At 56.6% G+C, this 20040-nt stretch overlaps 1 protein-coding gene across 1 annotated transcript in view; it reads right to left on the bottom strand.

The window, feature by feature from the left end:
- Positions 1-3617: 3617 nt before the first annotated feature.
- TTBK1 (tau tubulin kinase 1) overlaps positions 3618-20040 on the bottom strand; it is a 43691-nt gene continuing 27268 nt past the window's right edge. The window contains exons 14-15 of the mRNA XM_038761073.1: positions 6429-8146; positions 3618-5752 (exon numbers count right to left, since the gene is read on the bottom strand). Coding sequence (XP_038617001.1) covers positions 5368-5752; positions 6429-8146 — 2103 coding nt within the window. The 3' untranslated portion in view covers positions 3618-5367. The remainder of the gene's footprint in view (positions 5753-6428; positions 8147-20040) is intronic.

The following is a 20040-nucleotide window of genomic DNA, read 5'->3' as shown; positions in this document are numbered from 1 at the left end:
TAGTACAGTGCTCTGCACACAGTAAGCGCTCAATAAATACGACTGAATGAATGAATTGAAGGGGAAGACTGGGTTCAGGGTCTTGGGCCCTGGAAGAGGAAGGGGATGGGGGGACAGTAGGGCTGGGGGGGAGGGGTCAGAGCCGAGGAAGAGGAAGCCAGGCCGGGGGGGTTGAGGAGGAAGTGGGGCTGAAGCCAGAAGGAGGAGAGGAGGGACTGGGGAAGGAAGCAAAGAAGAAGCCCTGGGCTGGGAAGTGATGGACCCCTGCTGGGAGCCTTTTGAGCACCCTGGCTCCCTATCAGCTGCCTCCAATCTCCCATCCAGTCATGCCCCCACCATTTTTGGTTTGCTAGGCTCCTTGGTTGTATGTACATTCACGGTGTGTTTTGGCCAGGGGCGGGATGTACTCCTGGATGCTCTAGACCAGCCACCCCAGGCCCCGGACCCTCACCAGGCTGCTCTCTAGATGTTACCCCCACCCCCTAACCTGCCATCTGATTGTCAGGTAGGTCTCAGGATGCAATGGTTGCCCGCCCTCCTGTGGCTTTACCCTCCCCAGACCATCCCTGCCCCGTCCTCTGGGCCCACTGTGGGGTTGAGAAAACTGGATACATGGTGGGGTGGCAGCGGGGGTGGTCGGGGGAAGCGGCCCCGGAGGGCCCTGACTCAGAACCCAGAAGGAGAGATGGAGACTGATACCCAGGAAGTGGGGGTGGGCCACCTTCATGTTCAGGCTGGGGCCAGGGATGACAGACAGTGAGCTTAGACCGGGGGCCCGGGGTGGGGATGTCCCTGAGTATTTGGGGTCTGCAGCCTCAGGTCTAATGGCCAGATTACTTGCTGGGGGGCACGTCCTCTGGGCACCCTGTCAGGGGGAGGAGGAACGGTGACAGGGAATGGGCATTCCTGAGACATCTGGGCCTTCCGGCTGCTCCCAGCTTCCCCACCCTCCCCATCCTCCCAGAGGGGATCCTGACTGAGAAGGCCTCCCCCTCCCCCCCCAGGTCATGCCTGCCCGCTGTCCACCACTGTGAGATCTCTGTCTTTGTGGCACTCGGTGAAGTCTCTGGGAGGTGCACTCCAGTCGGGTACCTGGCCAAATTCCGATTTGTTTGGAGCCTTTTTCAAGCAATTAGTCCATGGATGGTATGCACTGAGCATGGAGGCAGTAGACACGGTGCCTTTTCTGGGCTCAGAGCCTGGCCACCGGGTCCCAGGCAGGTTGCCCCGGCCCTCGGGTTCAACTCCCCGGCTCCTTCTCAACCTCGCCACCCACTGTCCCGTGCCAGTGGCCCCGGGGCCTCTGACAGGCTCTGCTCACCCCTCCCCTGCCCTTCCCGGTGCTGATGGCTTCTGGGGTCAGAGGCTGATCTGGGCAACGCTGCTGTAAGTCTAGAAGGTCTCTCTGAAGCGGGAGCGGGAGCGGGGTCAGTCTTGGGGACAGACCCTGTGGTCGGCCAGCGAGGGATCCGACCTTTGAGAGGCAGATGGTGGGGGGGACAGCTGCTGAGCTGTGGGAGAAAGCGACAGGACAGGGCTGAAAGCTTTTTGATTAAAGCCCGCATTCTCCGCCCCCCGACCCTTATCCAAGGGAGTGGCCGCGGGATAGAGGTCCGGGGTGGAGGTTTGTGTGACGAGGGTCTGGAGTGTCAGGGAGGGTGCCTTGGGGCAGGTCGAGGGGGAGTCAGGCCGGGAGCTGAGTTGGCCTCCGCCTAGAGACTCAGACTGGAATGGGATGTATCGCTGTGGCCCCGAGAGACTGTCCACTGAGCTGGGTTATCCACTCAGGTAGGCCGTGCAGAGATGTGGAGGGCCCAGAGGTACCCACCACCATCGCGCTTCCTCCGAGCCTGCGTGGGACAACCCACCTGGCTCTGGAGCAAGGCTGGAGGTGTCCCCCGCTCGGAACCTGCCCTGTCCCCTCTGCAGGCAGAGCCCCGGCCTCCCAGGGGAGCAGAGCGGGCTTTCCAACGGCCCGCTCCTGCTGCCAACCCAGATGCAGCCCACTTTGGGGGCTGGGCTACCGGACGGTGCAGGCGGCAACTGAAATTTGCCTGTCTCTTGGATGGTTCCTGACACTAAGGATTGGCCCACCTCCCCAGAGCCCCTGGGGGCAAGTGCCAGGCAGGGCAGGAAGGGGCAGGCACAGTGGGGAGGCAGGCCCCTCGTAGCTCAAGAACCTGCCAACACGAAAGGAGACAGTGGTTAGGAAGCCAGAGAAATCTACCTCTCCAACTCTGACCTCTCTCCTCCGCAGTCTCTCATTTCCTCCTGCCTTCAGGACATCCCCACTTGGCTGTGGCACTGACTCTTCAAAGCAAACCTGTCCAAAACAGAACTCATCTTTGCACTCAAACCTTATCCTCCCCGTGTCTTTCCCATTACTATAGACAACACCACTATCCCCCCTTCTTCACGAGCTCTTAACCTTAGCATTATCCTTTCATTCAACCCACATATTCCATCTATTACCAAATTCTGTCTGTTCTACCTTCACAACACCGCTAAAATCCGCCCTTTCCTCTCCACCCAAACTGTTACTATGTTGAGCCAAGCATTTATCATATCCCGCTTTGATTTCAGCATCAGTCTGCTCGCTGACCTTCCTGCCTCCTGTCTCTCCCCACTCCAATAATTACTTCCCTGCTGCCCAGAACATTTTTCTAAAGGAAATTCAGTCCACATCCCTCCACTCCTCAAGAGCCTGTAACAGTTGCCCATCCACCTCTACATCAAACAGAAACTCCTTACCGTCAGCTTTAAAGCACTGAGTAGTCGGCTTGCCCCTGCCTCACTTTGCTCCTCTAACTCCGACTTACTATAACCTTGTCCATCTCGCCACCGACCCCTTTGTCCACATCCTCCCTCTGGCATTCCAGGTAATTTATTTAATTATATTCGAGTCTGTCTGCCCCCTCTAGACAGTAAGCTCATTAAGGACAGGGAATGTGTCTATCGTTATATTGTACTCTCCCAAGCACTCAGTACAGTGCTCTGCACCCGGTAAGTGCTCAATAAATATGATTGAATGAATTCCCCCTTCCAGTTATGACAAAACACCAAACTCCCAACTTTCAAAGCCCTCCTACAATCACATCTCCCCCGAGAGGCCTTCCCCAACTAAGCCCTTTTATCCCCTACGCCCTGTACATTGGCACTTGGATCCGTACGCTTGGACACTTGATAGCCAGTCACCCCACCCGCAGCCCCACAGCACTTCCATACATGTCTGTAATTTATTTATTTATTTATTTTAATGTCGGTCTCCCCTTCTAGACTGTAAACTCCTTGTGGGCAGGGAACATGTCTACCAACTCTGTTGTACTGCAATAATAATGATAATAATAATTATGGTACTTGTTGAGCGCTTACTGTGTGCTGAGCACCGTTCTAAGCACTGGGGTAGATACAAGTTCATCGGGTTGGACCCGGTCCCTGTCCCACATGGGGCTCACAGTCTTAATCCCCATTTTACAGATGAGGTAACTGAGGCACAGAGATGTTAAGTGACTCGCCCAAGGTCACCCAGTAGACATGCGGCAGAGCAGGGATTAGAACCCAGGTCCTCCTGCTCCCAGGCCCATGCTCTTCCTAAAAACTCACGCTGCTTCCCTTCCAATCGCGTAGTCCAGGGCCCCGCACACGGTAAGCGCTCAACAAATATCATTGATTGGTTGATGGATTGGAGAGCCCCTGACCCCCACGGATAGCTTTGCCAGCCCCATCTGGCGCCAGCCTCAGTCCTTAGGGTGCCCTGGGAAGGGGGTTATGGCCATGGCTTCTGTGCCTAAGGGAGCCAGTCCTGGTGCTTGTCCTGGGGGAGAGAAGGCCAAGGGGGCCCTGAGGAGTGAACTGTCTGACAGTCTCTGTGGGGTCAAAGCCAGAGGAGGGGACAGGCTGATTTCCATCTCCATGCAGGGTAGAACAAGAGCAAATGGGCTGGCTGAGGATAGATGTGCGGGGCGGGATATTCTCAGACAGGCAAACTAATGAGGCCGAGGCCTTTCGGTCACTGGCTGAGCCGGAAGAAGGGTCATATTCTCTAGACTGTAAGCTCCTTGTGGGCGGGGGACGTGCCTGCCAATTCTATTGCACTGAACTCTCCCAAGTGCTTAGTACAGTGCTCTGCATATAATAAGAGCCCAATAATTGATTGATTGATTCTGCCGGAGGTAAGGGAACGGAGGTGGTGAACTCGGGTTAGCCCTACCAGACCTGGGAGTCTTGGATTCTGGTCCGCTAGTCCCGTGCGGAGTTTGAAAGGAGCGGGATGGAGGCCTTCTCTTTCCTCTGATCCCTTCCTGTCCTTCCACCCCCCGTCCCGGAAGCTTAGGATGGGACGGAGCCGCCCCCACCCGAACACTCCCCCCCGCAGTCAGCCCCCACCGTGGACCTGGAGTGTGTGTTGGGGGCGTCCCTTGGCTTCCTCTGTTGGCCGGGTGGTGCTGCCTTGGGGGACAGAGGCAGAGAGGGTGACTACTGGGTGTAGCTGGGCCTGGCCTTGCCTCCGCCCCCTCGCCTCAGAGAGGAACCGAGGGTCCGATGGGTCCGGGGAAGGTATCTGACGTCCCCCGCTCCCATGCCCCAGATGGGAAGAGCTGGTCTGCTGCACCCCAGAGAGAGTGGGGAGCAGGAGGCCTCAGGTACCGTTCCCAGAGGCGGTGGATGGTGGCCAGCTAGAGGTCCAGGGACAGTCCCCAAGGGAAGAAGGAAGACCCCTGTGCCAGAGCCTGTGGGATGGGCAGGGGCCGGGCAGGGGGCATGGAGTTGGGGATGGAGAGGACCAGTTGGAAGTTGGCCGCTGCTGCCTTTGGGTTTGATCCCTCTCCAAATTCCTCTCCTCAGGACAGCGCTCCCACCCCCGACCCTCTCGGGAGCCCTGGCCACAACTTTTCACTGGGGCCTGGGGGAGCCAGGGTTGTGCCTCTCCCCCACCCACTCCCGCCCGAGGGACCCCAGGTGCCAAAGCCGCTCCCCAATCTCTTCTTCCTGTGGACGGGAGCCCAGAGCAGCCGGAGAGACCCTCCCCTGCCGCCGTCCCTCCGGCCTCCACCGTTTCCGCTAGACAGTGGAGGGGAGAGCCTGGTATTGCTGAGAAAGGAACGCGTTCAGCACCAACGAAGGGGTCAAGGGTGAGATGGGGGAGTGAGAAGACTGGGCCTGTGCCACCACGCTCCCACCCTGCCTGGCCGGCGGCGGGTTTCAGGGTGGGCGTGGGTGGCATTGGGTGGGGAGAAAGCAGGAGGGGACAGCTGGCGGCTTGCTAGTGGGTCTGGAGTGTGACGTTGTGCTGGGGCCGGCTATTTGGGTGTCGAGGCGCCACGGGGAGGGAACCCCTGCCCGATGGAGATCCAAAGCCACAGATCATTATCTGGCCATGGCTTTGCCCTCTGCCACTGCTGCTCTGCCTTTGGTTGCTGGGCTCTGAGTCTGGAGTTTCCCTTTCAGTCCTTTCTTGGGGCCCCCAGGAGAGGCGGAACCCTCGGGCTGGGCCCGGGCCGGAGGGGCCCCCCGCAGCTGGGGGGGACCCGCCGGCCTGGCCGGATGGGATGGGGAGAAGCTCTCTCTCCGGCACAGCGACTGGCTCCGGGAGGAAGCGCTGAGGTGGCGGGCGGGGAGGCCGGGGGGCCTGAGGCCGGCTCCACGGGGCGCGGGGCTCGAGGACGAGGGCGGCCGGCTCGGGGGCTGCTTGGCGCGCAAGCCAGCGTGGACAGGAGTGGCGGCCGGCCCCGAGGGTCTCTGCAGCTGGAGCCTGTGGGGAGAGATAGAAAGAGGAAGACGAGAAGGGTGGGAGATAGTAATGGGAGGGGGAGTCCCTGGGTGTGGTGGTCAATGCACCCCACTCAGCTCTGAGTTTCCAAAGTAGCAACCAACCTGGCTTTCTCCTTCCATCCCAGCCCCTCCTGCTCCTCCCCGGGCTCACTCAACGCAGCCCCCACCTGTCTCAGCCTGGTTGGCCCGACGGCTAGGGGAGCGCTGAACTCGAGACCGGGGGCAGGTGGACCCTCCGAAGACTCCTGACCTCCAGGGCCAGTCCAGCCGTGGCCCACTCCGTGGTTTTGCTAGCTTGCGCGCGACTTGTTGAGAATGGGAACCTCTCTGGGGTACTCCTGGGGGCTCTGGTAGCTACTTCCCAGGCCTGGAGTGATGCTTGGAGGGTTCTGGGAGGGCTTTGGAGGTCTCCCAGGCCATAAGCGAGTCAGGGTTTGGATCCCCTGGGGAGGCCCAGAATCACCAGCCTCCCAGAATCCTCAGGATACGCAGGTCTCCAAGGGGCTGCCACCCAGATCGGTCTGAAGGGCCCATAAACCGCCAAGGGCCTTGGGAGGGAATGGACCCCCAGGTTAGTTGAGGGGTTCTGGCAGTGGTGGGGGGTTTTCTCTGGAGGGGCTCTGAGGGAGGGGGCTCAGGCGTGTCTGAGCGCTCACCTGCTGCGGACGGATGTGTCAGGCGAGGTGCCGCCATTGGAGAGGCCCGGGCCCTGTGGAGGTGGGCTTCCCCCCTGGCGCTCAGCCGCAGGGGCCCTGGCCATGGTGGCGATGGGGCGGGGGATGCGACTCCTGGTGCTCGGGGCCACTCGGTCTTCCCTGGGCTCCGGGGCCGCCCCTCGCGGTCCCCTCCTGGACCCGGTGTCATCCGAGCCATGGGTGTCCTCCTCCGAGCCCGTGGCGGACAGGGTCTCAGACGGCCGGCGGCACTCGTCCCCAGACGAGGTGGAGGACGAGGCGCCCGAGGCCAGGCGCAGGAGCCGGCTCTGCCGCTTCTCCATGATCAGCCGGGCCAGGTCGGGCTGCCGGACACGCTTGGACCGCCTCTCCTTGGCAGACGAGGAGGCGGAGGCGGACAGATCAGAGCCGGTGTCCTCCTCTGAGAGCAGGATGGGGATCCGGCTCCGGGAGCTGGGGCCCGGGGGTGTCCGACGGCCAGGTGGTGGCTGGGGGCCGGGGGCGCCCCTCGGGGGCTCCAGGCCCAGCCCACCCTGGTCCGGCCTCTGCTCCTCTGGCTCCAGCATCTGCAGCTTGGGAGGGGGCTGTCCATCCAGGCCGGTGGATGGCAACTGCCCATCTGGGCCGGCGAGTGGCCGAAGGGGCAGGCCGTTGGGCACCAGGCCACCAGCCAGGAGGACGGACAGGGTGCTACTCTCCGGCTCGGCCCCGTCAGCCCCAGACAGGGCGCTCACGTTTTCCCAGGGCACTGGGCCTCCCTCCAGCTCGGCCTCCTCCTCCAGGCCCAGCCCCTCACATGGCCCAGTCTCCTCAGGCCGCAGCAGAGGCTGCCCGTTGGAAGACATGACGTTCAGGTGGGTTTTCTCGGCAATGTGCACGAAGGTCCGCTCGACTTTGGTGAAGGGCGAGGAGGTGGCGGCGGCCGCGGCGGTGGGCGAGGGGGGCTTTGGCTCAGATTTGAGCACCGAGGACCACGTCCCCGGCTCCGAGACATCCAGCTGGCTGCCCAGGGGCTGGGGCCGCTCACCGTGAGGGCTCAGGGCAGCCAGGGTGCCCAGATCAGGGTCAGGTGCCAGGTCGGGGGTCGCCGGGGAAGACTTCTTCATGTCACCCGGGGAGAATAAAACCAGGGTCTTGGACCCCTCCTCCAACTCCAGATCCCCCTCAGCCACAGACGCCCGGCCCCTGGACTCTCTCTGGTCCTCCGCCAGCAGGGTGGACGGGGCCCCCTCCTGACTGCGCTCTGTGCTCTTCTGACTGACATCGCTGCTGGAAGCACTCTGCGGTTCCAGCTTCTCTCCCAGGAGGCCTCCGTCTTCCTCCTCTTCATCCTCCTCCTCGTCCTCCTCTTCCTCGTCCTCCTCCTCCTCTTCCTCTTCCTCTTCCTTCTCCTCCTCTTCCTCCTCCTCTTTGCCTTCTCCCTCCTCCTCTTCTTCCTCCTCCTCGTCTTCCTCCTCCTCCTCCTCCTCCTCTTCCTCCTCTTCCCTGTTACCCTTGCCGTTGACCTCCAGCTGCGGGGGAGGAGCGGGAGGGCAGGGGGCTGTGAAGACCACATGGGAGAACTCAACTCGCTTAATGCGTTGGAGGAGGCGGGCTCTTTCCCGGTAGTCTGACAGGTCCCGCTTGAAGTCTTGGTAAGGCAAACTTAAAGGCACTGCCTTGGGGAGTCCATTCATTTCAAAGGGCTTCAGGGAAAACATCTGAAATGAGACCCAGGGAGAGAGCGATCGCAAGTCAGGGACATAGAAAGTGGCAGAGAGAGAGAGAGAAAGAGAAAAAATGAAATCTGGAGCCGGACTGCCTAAATCCTCTGAGGTTGCCTTTACTGCCCACCTCCAGCTTCATGACCTCTTCCAGCCCATTTGCTAAATCTCCATAAATCACACATTAGTCCTCACACTTGTACATTTAACAGCATGAAACTTGGCCCTTTTTAAAGCCATTGATGCTTTTTTCTTGCTTTCTCGATTCTGACCGCCCTCAACCCAAGTACTCTTCCTACCAAGGGTCTTTGGGTCTGCCCTGCCCCAGCCCGGCAGACAGTCCCAGGATGGTGGTGAGCAAACATCTGGGCTGAGAGGGCTCAGAACCTGGCTTTCGCAGCGGCCCGGCTGGTAATGGGTCCCATCAGGAAGATTCTGCAAAGTAAAGCCAAGAAAAGGCCATGCGTTTTCTTGCCCCGTGGATGCTAAGCTTTTGGAATGCCTTCCCAAAGAGACAATCAGCAGGTTCAAGAGGGGTTTGGATCCATTTCCGAGTGAAATGTCCAGTGTGAGTTACCAGAGGGGATAGAGAGGGGGAATGCCAGCTAAATGAGAAGGCCCCAGAAGAGTTTAGTCCCCAATAAGCCCTCCTTAAATACCATCGATTGATTGATTGACTGGATCCATGATAAGTAATCCCAGGGCACGGTAGGGGTTTTAGAAGGCACATCTACAACTATCAAGGGCTATCAAGGACAGTATCACACTGTTCCTCTATGTGTCTTTTGGTGTCTCTGCTGGAAACCGAACACTGACTAGCTCACTGGTAGTCACAGGTCACTGGTCTTTCTCTAGCAGGTAGAGCATGTGCTCTTAGCATATTTTCCCCAGCTTTGACTTTCTGCTCCATCCAGTTGGCTTTCTGGTACCCCCACCTTCTGAGCCTCCCCTCTCACTCCTCCAAGCCTCTTCACACACCATCCTTTCTACTCCAAACAGCTGTCCTGCCATCCTGCATCCTGGCCAGTTGGCCACCCTGTTCAAGGCCCTTCCTCCAGGAAGCATTCCCCGAGTCACCCCACCCGCTCTCCACACTCTCCGACCCTCCTCTAATCTCACCTGTCAAACAGGTGCCTCTATGGACAGAGGAATAGGGATAAATCCAGTTTCCCTAACAGACTGGGAACTCTTGGAGGCAGGAACCATGACGGTCCCCAGATGCAACCAAAATCGCCGGTTCAGGACTTGAGGTCCCTGTGAGTCCCTCCCGTGAGCCTGCACAGCTGGGCAGTGGGGGAGAGGAGTTTAAGACAGGCAAGATGGGAAAGTAGACTGGAACCTATGTAAGGAAGATATTCCACCCAGGTTGTGCCCTCCAACTGTTCAGCTCATCAGTGCCTCCCAGTCTTGGGGTTGCATGCCCCATTTGGGGGCAGGAGGGGAAGGAGAGAATGCTATTAGGGTGCTCCTTGAAAACAGTAGTCCCCTAGAGCACAGATAATAATAATAATAATAATAATAATAATAATAATAATAATGGCATTTATTAAGCACTTACTATGTGCAAAGCACTGTTCTAAGCGCTGGGGATGTTACATGGTGATCAGGTTATCCCACGTGGGGCTCACAGTCTCAATCCCCATTTTACAGATGAGGTAACTGAGGCACAGAGAAGTTAAGTGACTTGCCCAAAGTCACACAGCTGACAATTGGCAGAGCCGGGGTTTGAACCCATGACCTCTGACTCCAAAGCCCGTGCTCTAAAAGTCTGGGGCCTCATCTGAGCCGAACCCCAACATTTGGCCAGGCCCAGCCTCACTTCTAAGGGAGTCATACGTGCATGGTGGTGGGAACATGCAGGTATGAGTGCATCCACACACCAGACCCTGTGGACTGCTTGATTGGATGTAGACCCTCTGGACCCTTGGGGGCAACTGCACATGTGGGCTGCCTCGGGGTCCTGATGGCCATGCTGTCACAAAGAAGGTCTGGCTGGACCCAGACCCAGGATCTTGCAGGGGCTTTGTGTCTCCTCCCTATCTTTGATTCACTAGCCTCCTCCCCAGGCCTCTGATTTCTCCGCAGAGACCAGACCGGAGCCTCCTGCAGGGCCTTCTTTCTGGTAACCAAGGCCCAGTAGAAAGAGCATGGGCTTGGAAGTTAGAGGACATGGTTTCTAATCCCAGCTCCGCCACATGTCTGCTGTGGCACCTTTACTTCACTTCTCTGGGCCTCAGTTACCTCGTCTGTAAAATGGGGATTAAGAACGTGAGCCCCACCTGAGACAACCTTGATTACCTTGTAAACCCCCCCCCCCCCAGTGCTTAGAACAGTGCTTGGCACATAATAAGTGCTTAACAGCACTTGGAGAAGCAGTGTGGCTCAGTGGAAAGAGCCCGGGATTTGGAGTCAGAGGTCATGGGTTTGAATTCCGGCTCTGCCACTTGTCAGTTGTGGGACCTTGGGCAAGCCACTTAACTGCTCTGTGCCTCAGCTACCTCATCTGCAAAATGGGGATTAAGACTGTGAGCCCCATGTGGGACAACCTGATCACCTTGTATCCCCCCCCACCCCGTGCTTAGAACAGTACTTTGCACATAGTAAGTGCTTAACAAATGCCATTATTATTATTATTTTAATTATTATTATTGTATCCCCCAGTGCTTAGAACAGTGCTTTGCACATAGTAAGTGCTTAACAAATGCCATTATTATTATTATTATTATTGTATCCCCCAGCGCTTAGAACAGTGTTTGCACATAGGAAGCGCTTAACAAATACCATAATCATCATCGACAAGTACCTTAATTATTACTACAACCTCTCCATCCCCTCACCAAGCTCTCTTTGAGATCCTCCCCAGCCCCTCTCACCCTACATCACCCCTCTGTTTTGAGCAACCCAGCGAATTTCCCAGGTCGTGGGAGAGAAATGCAGGCAGGGGAGGGCCAAGAGGTGGAGAGGAGAGCTCCTCCCTGTTATACAGCTCTCACTGTCCGCCACACCCAGTACTTTCACCTTCAGTTCTGTGACCCTCCTGGGATAATAATAATAATAGTGCTATTTGTTAAGCACTGAGTTGGATACAAACACATCAGGTTGGACAAAGTCCCCGTCCCACATGGGGCTTACAGTCACAATCCCCATTTTACAGATGAGGTAACTGAGGCACAGAGAAGTAAAGTGACTTGCCCAAGGTCACACAGCAGACAAGTGGTAGAGCTAGGATTAGAACCTTCTGATTCTCAGGCCCATGCTCTATCCACTGCACCACAGCCTAGTCTGGGATTAGGCCTAGCCAGGCTTCAGGATTCTCTCCAGACTCCAGCCTGATCCCCTGCCCATTCCAAGCTGGGACCGGGCGTCCTCCCTTTCCATCATGGAAAAGGGGCTTTGTAGCTTGGGCTCCTGGGGGCCAGGGGAGGAAGAGTAGACCCAGGGTTGGGAGAGCAGTCTCTGGGAATGGCGACAGAGCAGAACTCATGGTAAGGGGAAGCCCCCAGAGAAACTGGATCACAGCCGGTCCTGCTCAGGAAGAGACCCGAATCTCCCAAGTGTTGCCAAAAGAAAGGGCAGCCTGTAACCTGCTTAGTGCCAGGGAATCCTGGCTTGCCTCCCTTGACTTCCCTCTCACTTCTTCCAGTTCCCTATCTTGGGTTCTGCCATCTACCTTGCCAGAATAAATCCACATCATCACCCCTCCACATCCCGCACCTAATCTAAAGAGTCACTTGCCTCGGTCTCTCAGCTGTTTGTCTTTCAGTACAGCAGGGGAAGCCATGGGGACTAGTGGAGCAGGACCAAGGGGAAGGGGGGCTTAGGCTGCATTAGGAAGGCCCTGGGACTGGGGACAGGAAGAATACAAATTGCATGCCCGAGGCAGGAGGCCATCTGATCCAGGTACTGTGGATATCCAATTATCACACCTCCACAGACTGTGAAGTTCCACATGCTGCCCCAGTGTTTATTTATCCTGACAGTCCAGAAATTCTTCCTTAAGTCTAACCCAACATCCTTAAGCTGCCCATTTCCTGTTCTGTCTTCCGTGAAGTGAGAGCCGTGAGTCGACCAACTTCATAGGCTTGAAGGCTCCAGGCTTAACAACGCCACTTCCTTTCAGGTTTCCTCACAGGTTCTATTTCCTCGCCTTTCATCATTTTGCTGCTTCTCTCTGGCCCCTCTCCGGTTGTCTCCATAACCTTCTTAATTGCAAGGGGTCAGACCCTCTGGTGTAGGCCCCGGGCAATGCCAAGTGGACCAAAGAGGATTAATAAAGATTGTCTCTTGGGGATTCTTCCTCCATTCACCCCAGCCTTACATCACTGACTCCTGTGCAGGGCTGGGCTGAACTTCCAAGCTTCTCTCTGCCACCCATATATTACAGTCAGTCTTCCCTACCCAGGATTTGAGCTCAAGTATACTTCCTGCTGTTGCCCCCACTGAATTTTGCCCCAGATGGGACAGACCCACGTTTGCTTGCAATGCTTTTCCTACCAGCTCAGGGTTAGCGATTTCCCACCCTTCCCACTCCACTCCCCCTTTCCGGCTCAGCGCCACCTGCACCTGGGGCAGCGGGGGCAGCAGGGGGCAAGGGGGCATTCTCTCAGATAGAGGGGGGTGTCCTAAGTGAGAGTCAGGCCCTGGACCGCGTCAATGGGGTGGGGGTCGGGGGTCAAGAGGTTACCTACCTCAGTTCCTCCCCCAATTCTTCCCTGATCCTCGGTCGCTGTCCGGGGCAGTGCCCAGCGGGGGCTACTAGGGCGCCTGTTGCAGAGACCCTGCCAGGGTCAGAAACCAAGAAAAGGGCATCAAAGAAGGAAAAGTGGCTCTTCCGCCTCCTATCCTGGCTCGACTGAGTCACTGCTCGGGCCTCCCTGGCATCCTGTTGCCCACCCTTTGATCATGGCTTCTCCCCCTTTCAGACTGTGAGCCCACTGTTGGGTAGGGACTGTCTCTATATGTTGCCAACTTGTACTTCCCAAGCACTTAGTACAGTGCTCTGCATACAGTAAGCGCTCAATAAATACGATTGATGATGATGATGATGATGATGATGATGATGATGGCTTCCCTCTGCTCGCTCGGCCTGGTACTGACTATGCTCCCCGCCACCCCCCAGCTCCTCCCCCAAGCTCCTTGTGGGCAGGGAATGTGTCTACCAACTCCGTTGTACGCTGCCAAGCACTTAGTACAGTGCTCTGCACACAGTAAGTGCTCAATAAATACCACCGACAGTGATAATGATAATAATAATAAAATAATAATGGCATTTGTTAAGCGCTTACTATGTGCAAAGCACTGTTCTAAGCGCTGGGGGGATACATGGTGATCAGGTTGTCCCGCGTGGGGCTCACAGTCATCATCCCCATTTTACAGATGAGGTAACTGAGACTCTGAGAAGTTAAGTGACTTGCACAAGGTCACACAGCAGACATGTGGCGGAGTTGGAATTCGAACCCACGACCTCTGACTCCAAAGCCCGGGCTCTGTCCACTGAGCCACACTGAGAGGGGGCAACTTGAGAGCAGAAAGCTTTCTCCACTGGAGGTTTGGAAACCCCCTGAGGATAGGGACTGTGTCTAGTCCCTGCTTTGTCACTCTGAACTCCAACCAAATTTCATCCCTTGGACAGGGAAGGCACTCAGTATTCAGGAATTGAGTTCTGCCTGAAGCCAGGGGGATGTAGTAGCTGACTCTTAGCAACCCTAAGATTCTGCAAAGAGGAGGTGCCCAGGTCCCCACGGGCAAAGCAGAGATAATTGCAATCGATTGTCTGGGTAATTCAAATATTTAAAAACTGACCCCAGGTGAAATGGTAAGAGAGTTTGGCCCTAAATTCATGAGATTGTGCTTTAATTCTCTGCCTTGTTTGGGCCATAAAGACCTGCATTCTCACACCCCAAATTTGTTCATTCTCTCTTTTCCCGTCCTTTATCCTTCCTTGTCATGCCCCTCTTTCCCACTTCCTCCTCCTCTACCCCCCCAACTACTCTCCACACCCTTCATCTCTTTCCCTTCTCTCCCACCTCTTCTTCCTTCTTCGTGCCCTTCCTCTCTGCCCCAGCCCTCCTTTCCTTCTCTCTGCAGGAAAAATTCCTTTGAGCTGGGCCAGCCAGGCTCTGGAGCTCTGGGGGCTGCCAGTGAGCTTGACCTTGGGACAAAGGAACATCCTTGCCCAGGGAGGGGACTGACACTTTCTGGGCTCCCAGGCTACTTCTGGAGCCCAGGGTAGAGCAGGCAGAGGCCTCCCTCCCTCTCTGCAGTGCCTTGCCGGGACCAGCCCTTTCCCACAGCTTACCCCTGCCGCAGCTGGGCCTAGGTCACCAGTGTACCTCCTCCCTCCTCTCCTTCCTCCTCTTTTCCCTTCTCCTCTTCTCCTCCAGCATCCTTCCTCCTCCTCCTCTCTCATTCTTTCCCCTCTAGCTCTTCCCCGGCCTCCACTCCAAGGCAGGAGCCTGCCTCCTCTGTTATGCCCGTTGCAGCTAAGGAAGTCTAGGTAAAAACAGGAGGCTGGGGCCTACTGGGGGAAGGGGAGGTGCTCTGGGTTTCTGCTCTGTCCCTGCTGCAAGGACTGGTTAGTTGGCATGACAAACAGAGAAGTGGCTGCTACAGCATGGCTCAGTGGAAAGAGCACGGACTTTGGAGTCAGAGGTCATGGGTTCAAATCCTGGCTCTGCCAGTTGTCAGCTGTGTGACTTTGGGCAAGTCACTTCACTTCTCTGGGCCTCAGTTACCTCATCTGTAAAATGGAGATGAAGACTGTGAGCCCCCTGTAGGACAACCTGATCACCTCCCCAGTGCTTTGCACATAGTAAGCGCTTAATAAATGCCATCATTATTATTATTATTACTGCAGCCATGGCACCTTTGGGTGGGTGCCAACTGAGACTCCCTCCAGGACCCAGGGGCCAGCAAGGAACCCCTCCACCATCCCCATCATGAGGGAGGATTTCCAAGTTCCTATTCTTCTATTCCTTCCAAAGCCCCTTTCTCTGCCCCTCTCTTTTTCCTATTCCCAAAGATAGCCCGGAGCTCCAGTTCTGGGAATTCCTGACCCTGGGGCTGGTCACCTGGGAGGTGGTCTCCGCAGTGGGTAGAACAGGGTCCCCCTGATTGAAACAGGAGAGACTCAGGCTAGACATTAGGAAGAACTTCCTGACAGGAATGGGAGGGCAAGGGAGGCCCCGGGAGTGGCTTCCCGGTCAGATGCAGGAGTAGGGACAACCCTTGGGAAGTTCTTTAGCCAGGTCCCACTAGCGGGAAAAGTGATTCTAAGCCAGAGAGGAGTCTGCTGAGTCAGAGAACAGCCCTGGGCCCTGGGTCCAGCCCTCCTGACCCCAGGACATTCCCAGGAAATCCCAGCACAGTGGAGAATCTCTGGAGCCCAGGCTCTGGCACCCCCGGGCTTTCAGGGAACAAATGACCCGGGACCCATTTTCCTCCTTTGATTCTTTAATAAGGTTTTGGTAAGTCATACAGGCTTGTCCCGATTGTCTGGATTAACATACATGGATTTAAAAAAGGCACAAAATCCATTGCACAGCTTGTGTGTGTGTGTGTGTGTGTGCGTGTGTGTGTGGGTGTCTGCTTGTGTGCGGCGGCTTCAAGTGTTGGATTTTACAGTACTCGGCAGCATTTACAGCTTTTCTACACAGCGTCAGTGCATGCTCTATACAAGAGATAGACTCAAACTCTCTCTCTCACTCTCTCTCTCTCTCTCTCTCTCTCTCTCTCTCTCACGCTCTCTCTGCACCGCTATTTACAATAATACAGGGCTCCCATTAGGAAGAAGCAAGGAGAAAAGAAAAGCTTCTGGGTGGTTCTTGCATGCTGGGTGGGCCCGGGGTAGTGCAAGCATATATAATACAGGATTATTGCAGTACAAAAAGGGGGAGGGGCTTGGAGCAGCAGGAAAATGGATGAGGTTCAGGAAAATGGGCTCCAGCTCAGGGTCTCCCCGCCCAGACCCTGGGCCCTCCTCAACCAGCACATCGCTCCCCGCCACCCCCTCTAACTCTCTCTCTTCTCCCCTCAAGCCCAATTCCTTAGGGGGAAGGGTCATGGTTGGGGGAGAGGGCGCAGAGGGGAGGCCCTGGCCAAGGAGCATTTTCTCTGGTCTAGGCTCAGGGGACTGAGACATCTCCAGTCAGCGGAGAGCCCCCTCTATCCAGAGTACCCCAGGGGCAAGGCTGCCTTTCTCAGCCAAACACTATCTGACCTGAGGAGACTTTAGGCCCTACGAGCCCACCTGGGCCCTCCCCATCCCCAGCACCTCCCCACCTCCAGGAGTCCCACTCCAGCCACGGGAGGGGAAGAGGGGGAGACAGGCAAAGGGCACTGGGTGGGGAGCACGTGCAAAGGAAGCAGATGTTGGTCCCTGAGTTCATTTTCGTGGGGAGCCGGGTGATCGGGGAACAGAAGCCGGAGGGGCCAGGTGTCAGTGGCTAAGGGAGATCCGGAGAGGGGGGCTGGCGGCCCGGGCTTTTAGGGAAGCCGTACCCAAAGCTTCCCTCCCTCATTCCAGGGGTCAGAGCCTGCCGAGGCCCAACTCTTTGGCAGGAGCGATTTCAAGGCCGAAGGGAGGTGGGAGGGGCTGGCCCGGCCAGGGAGGGCAGCGGAGGAGGGGAGGTCAGTCCAGGGAGCCTGGATTTGCTCTTCCACTCTGTGGAGTTTCATGCTTCCCTCTGTTCTCCCCACCTGCACGTCCTGGAGACCCAGGAGCCCTGACAGGACCTCCCCTGGGCTCCTGACTTCCCCCGCCCCCGCCACCCCTGGAAGCGTGAGTGCCTGCCAGAGGGAGCTTTCCCCAAGGAAAGCAGCCCGGCCTGGCCCTGGGAGGGAATCCTGGGGCTCCGGCCCCTGGGGATAGATCCCGGAGAGCTGGGGAAACCAATGTATGTACAGTAGCAGCAGTTTGAGACAGGCTGTTGCGGGGCTTCCGCTCAGGACCATCCCCGGACCCTAGCTGGCCCCCATCATGGTCTCCCGGCAGCAGCGGGGGCCTTAGAGGTTCAACGGGGGCAACCAGATGGCCACAGGGCTGGGGGTCAGGGGATCAGGGCAAGGTCTGCCCCCGGGCGAGGGTCTCAGCACCAAACAGGCAGATGCACAAAGAGTCTGCCCCCTCCGAACTCTTTCCCATGCCACGTTCCTTAGCAGCTTGATTAAATGTCACTGTGTACAACCTCATGAGGTCTAGAGGAGGGACATTACCAGTGGGTTCGAGAATAAAGAGGGCGAACCCCTCCAGACAGGGTCCAGGAAAGGAAGGGGTTAGGGCCCTAGGGTGCAGGGAGAGGAAGAAAGTGCACACTGCAATAGAACAAAATTACAGCTGCAGGGGGTGGCAGAAGAGTAGCTGGCAGAGCAACTCCCTAAGAGGACGGGAGGGAGAAGAGAGCAAAGCAGCCCATTCTCAGCTGAGCATGGTCTTGAAAATGCAGAGAAAACAGGTGTGCTGGGGTAGAGGGCTCACTTTCCCTAGAAATCCCACCAACTTCCCCACAAGGTCAAGGCCAGGGAATCATGGGGGAGGGAAACTCCCAAATCCCTTCTTCCCACAGCCTTTTGGGTTTTTGCTCCTGCTCAAAATCCCCTTCCTGGAGCAGACACTAGCCACTCTCCAGGTCTGGAATCAGAGTTCTGGTGTTTTGGGGCTGACAGTACCCACCAGGCTCCTGGGTGGCCCTGGCAAGGAAAGGGGAGGAGGAGGAGATTACACTGAACTCGGGGCAGCTGTGGCACAGGCTAATACTTTGGCAGAAAGAGAAAAGCTCCAGCCTCAGTCCCTGTCCTGGACCCCAGGGCTATGAAGTCTAGGGGAGGCTGGCTGGGGGATCCTGAACAATCCCACCTGGGTCCCTAAACTCCAGTCCCTTAGCAAGGGAAGGGGTTGAGCTCACAGAGGCTCCTGCCCTTCTGCAGACTGAGGTGATGGCGTGGGATTTTCTCTTGGGTTGCCTGGGTGGCCAGAGAAATAGGCCCTTGAGGAGGAGGACCAAGGAGAGATTATTAGAAAGACTAGGAGCCTGGCCCTCAGTGGGTGGGGAGAGTAAATGTGAGAGGATGGAGAAGCTGAAGGACCTGGGTTCTAATTCCAGCTCTGACAGTTGCCTGCTGGGTGACCTTGGGCACATCACTTAGTTTCCCTGTGCCTCAGTTACCTCATCTGGAAAATGGGTTTTAAGACTGTGAGTCCCATATGAGACATGGACTTTGTCCAACCTATCTTGTAGATACCCCAGTACTTACTACAGTGCCTGGCATGTAGTAAGCACTTAACAAATTCCACCAAAAAAAAAAAAAGCTGGTTGTCTCTACCAATCACAAAGGCCCTGGGGCAGATTTGGTGTAGTCCTGGGCATCAATTGAGCTGTTGCCCTGAGGTTCTGCAAGGGTACCAACCAGCCACTCACCTCCCCATCCCGGGTTCTGGGGCTCATTACCTGGCACAGCCCACAAGCAGCAAGACTCTGCATGCAGGACGGAGGAGAGCAAGGAGGGGGAAGAAACCTTTGTCCACTACATAATGCAAGTCTTCCCATCCTGACCAGTACTAACCCCATCTCCCAGTGCCATAGAGAGAAGAGTCTCTTAACTGAGGAGGCTAACACAGCCTGCTCTTCCTATCCAGGTGCCTGGGAGGCTTGGTAAGAGTTCACAGGTTACTGTAGGAACAGGAGGAAGGAGTAGAGAAAAGGCCCGGTCTCTAATCTCACCTCCAGGCCTGGGGTGGCAACCCCTGGGGGAGAAGCCTCATTCCCCCACCCCTTGAGAAGCCCCGGGGGAGGTGCCTCCTCCACTAACTAGAAGAAAAAGCAAGATGAAGTGTCAGGTCCCCTGACTGGATGAGGGAGTTTTGCACTGGCCAGCCCCGGCCCAGGAGCCAGGCTTCTTTGACCCAAGTCCACCAAAATCAGGCCTGCTCAACCCTTGAATATTTCCTTGTGGGAAGGTGGTCACTTAAATGAGATGTGGCCCCTTTTAAATGCAAGCAGTTGGCCTTTCAGCCTCCTTCCTTCTCTACTTTGTGCCTGAGTCCGGGGGAGACAGAGGCAGTGGGGAGCGAGCCCAAACTCAATTGGGTCCTGCAAGCTGGGAGCAGTCCATGCATAGCTCGAGAGCAGAGGGGCCACAGAGAGGGAGGGGAAAAAAGGGAAGAAGGAGAATTGGGGGCCAGAAGCAACTCTTCAGGGAGATCTGGACTGATGCCCGGTCAGAAACAGCAGAAATCCAAGAAACCTGAGGGACTACGGAGCCTGGACTCCCAGCATGGGGTAAGTAGTACTGGCCTGTTGGCAGCCTTGGATAGAAATCTTCTGGGACCCCCTGGTGCTCTTCAACACTGTGGAGCTCTTCTGCCCTGACTGCCAGAGATGGGGCCCTTGACTAGATCTCTGGCCCTTGGGGGAACCCAGGAGACTGGGTTGGAGGTGGAAGGATTGGTGAGTCCTTTAGGAGGAGTCCCAACTCAGTCTAGGCCAAGGGGTGTAGAACACCCTCAGAGACTTGAAACTCCCTGTGGGCAGGGATGGTGTCTGTCAACTCCAATGAACTCTCCCAAGTGCTCAGAACAGGGCTCTACACACAAAGTGCTCAAATACCATTGATTGATTGAGGAGTGGAAGGGAGCTGTCTCGGGAGTGGAAGAGACCACACAGAAGGTGGGAAGCTTATTGCTATTTCTAGTGAATCCTGGGGCAGCCTCCTTAAAGTTTCAGGATTGGTGAAGAGGGACTTTCTGCTTGGCCAGATGCCTGGGCCCACTGGGAGAGCAGATGGGCAGGCCTTCTGCAACCCTGGGCTTCCTGAGCCTTCCTGCAACCCCCACGCTTTCCCCTGGACCTTTAGAAAAAGCCCCCAAGATTCTGCTGTACAAAATACACACACAC

Source organism: Tachyglossus aculeatus, chromosome 19, assembly GCF_015852505.1.
Source record: "Tachyglossus aculeatus isolate mTacAcu1 chromosome 19, mTacAcu1.pri, whole genome shotgun sequence".
Lineage (NCBI taxonomy): Eukaryota > Metazoa > Chordata > Mammalia > Monotremata > Tachyglossidae > Tachyglossus > Tachyglossus aculeatus.
Note: the sequence above shows the minus strand (reverse complement) of the source record. Positions and strands in the feature narration are given on the sequence as shown.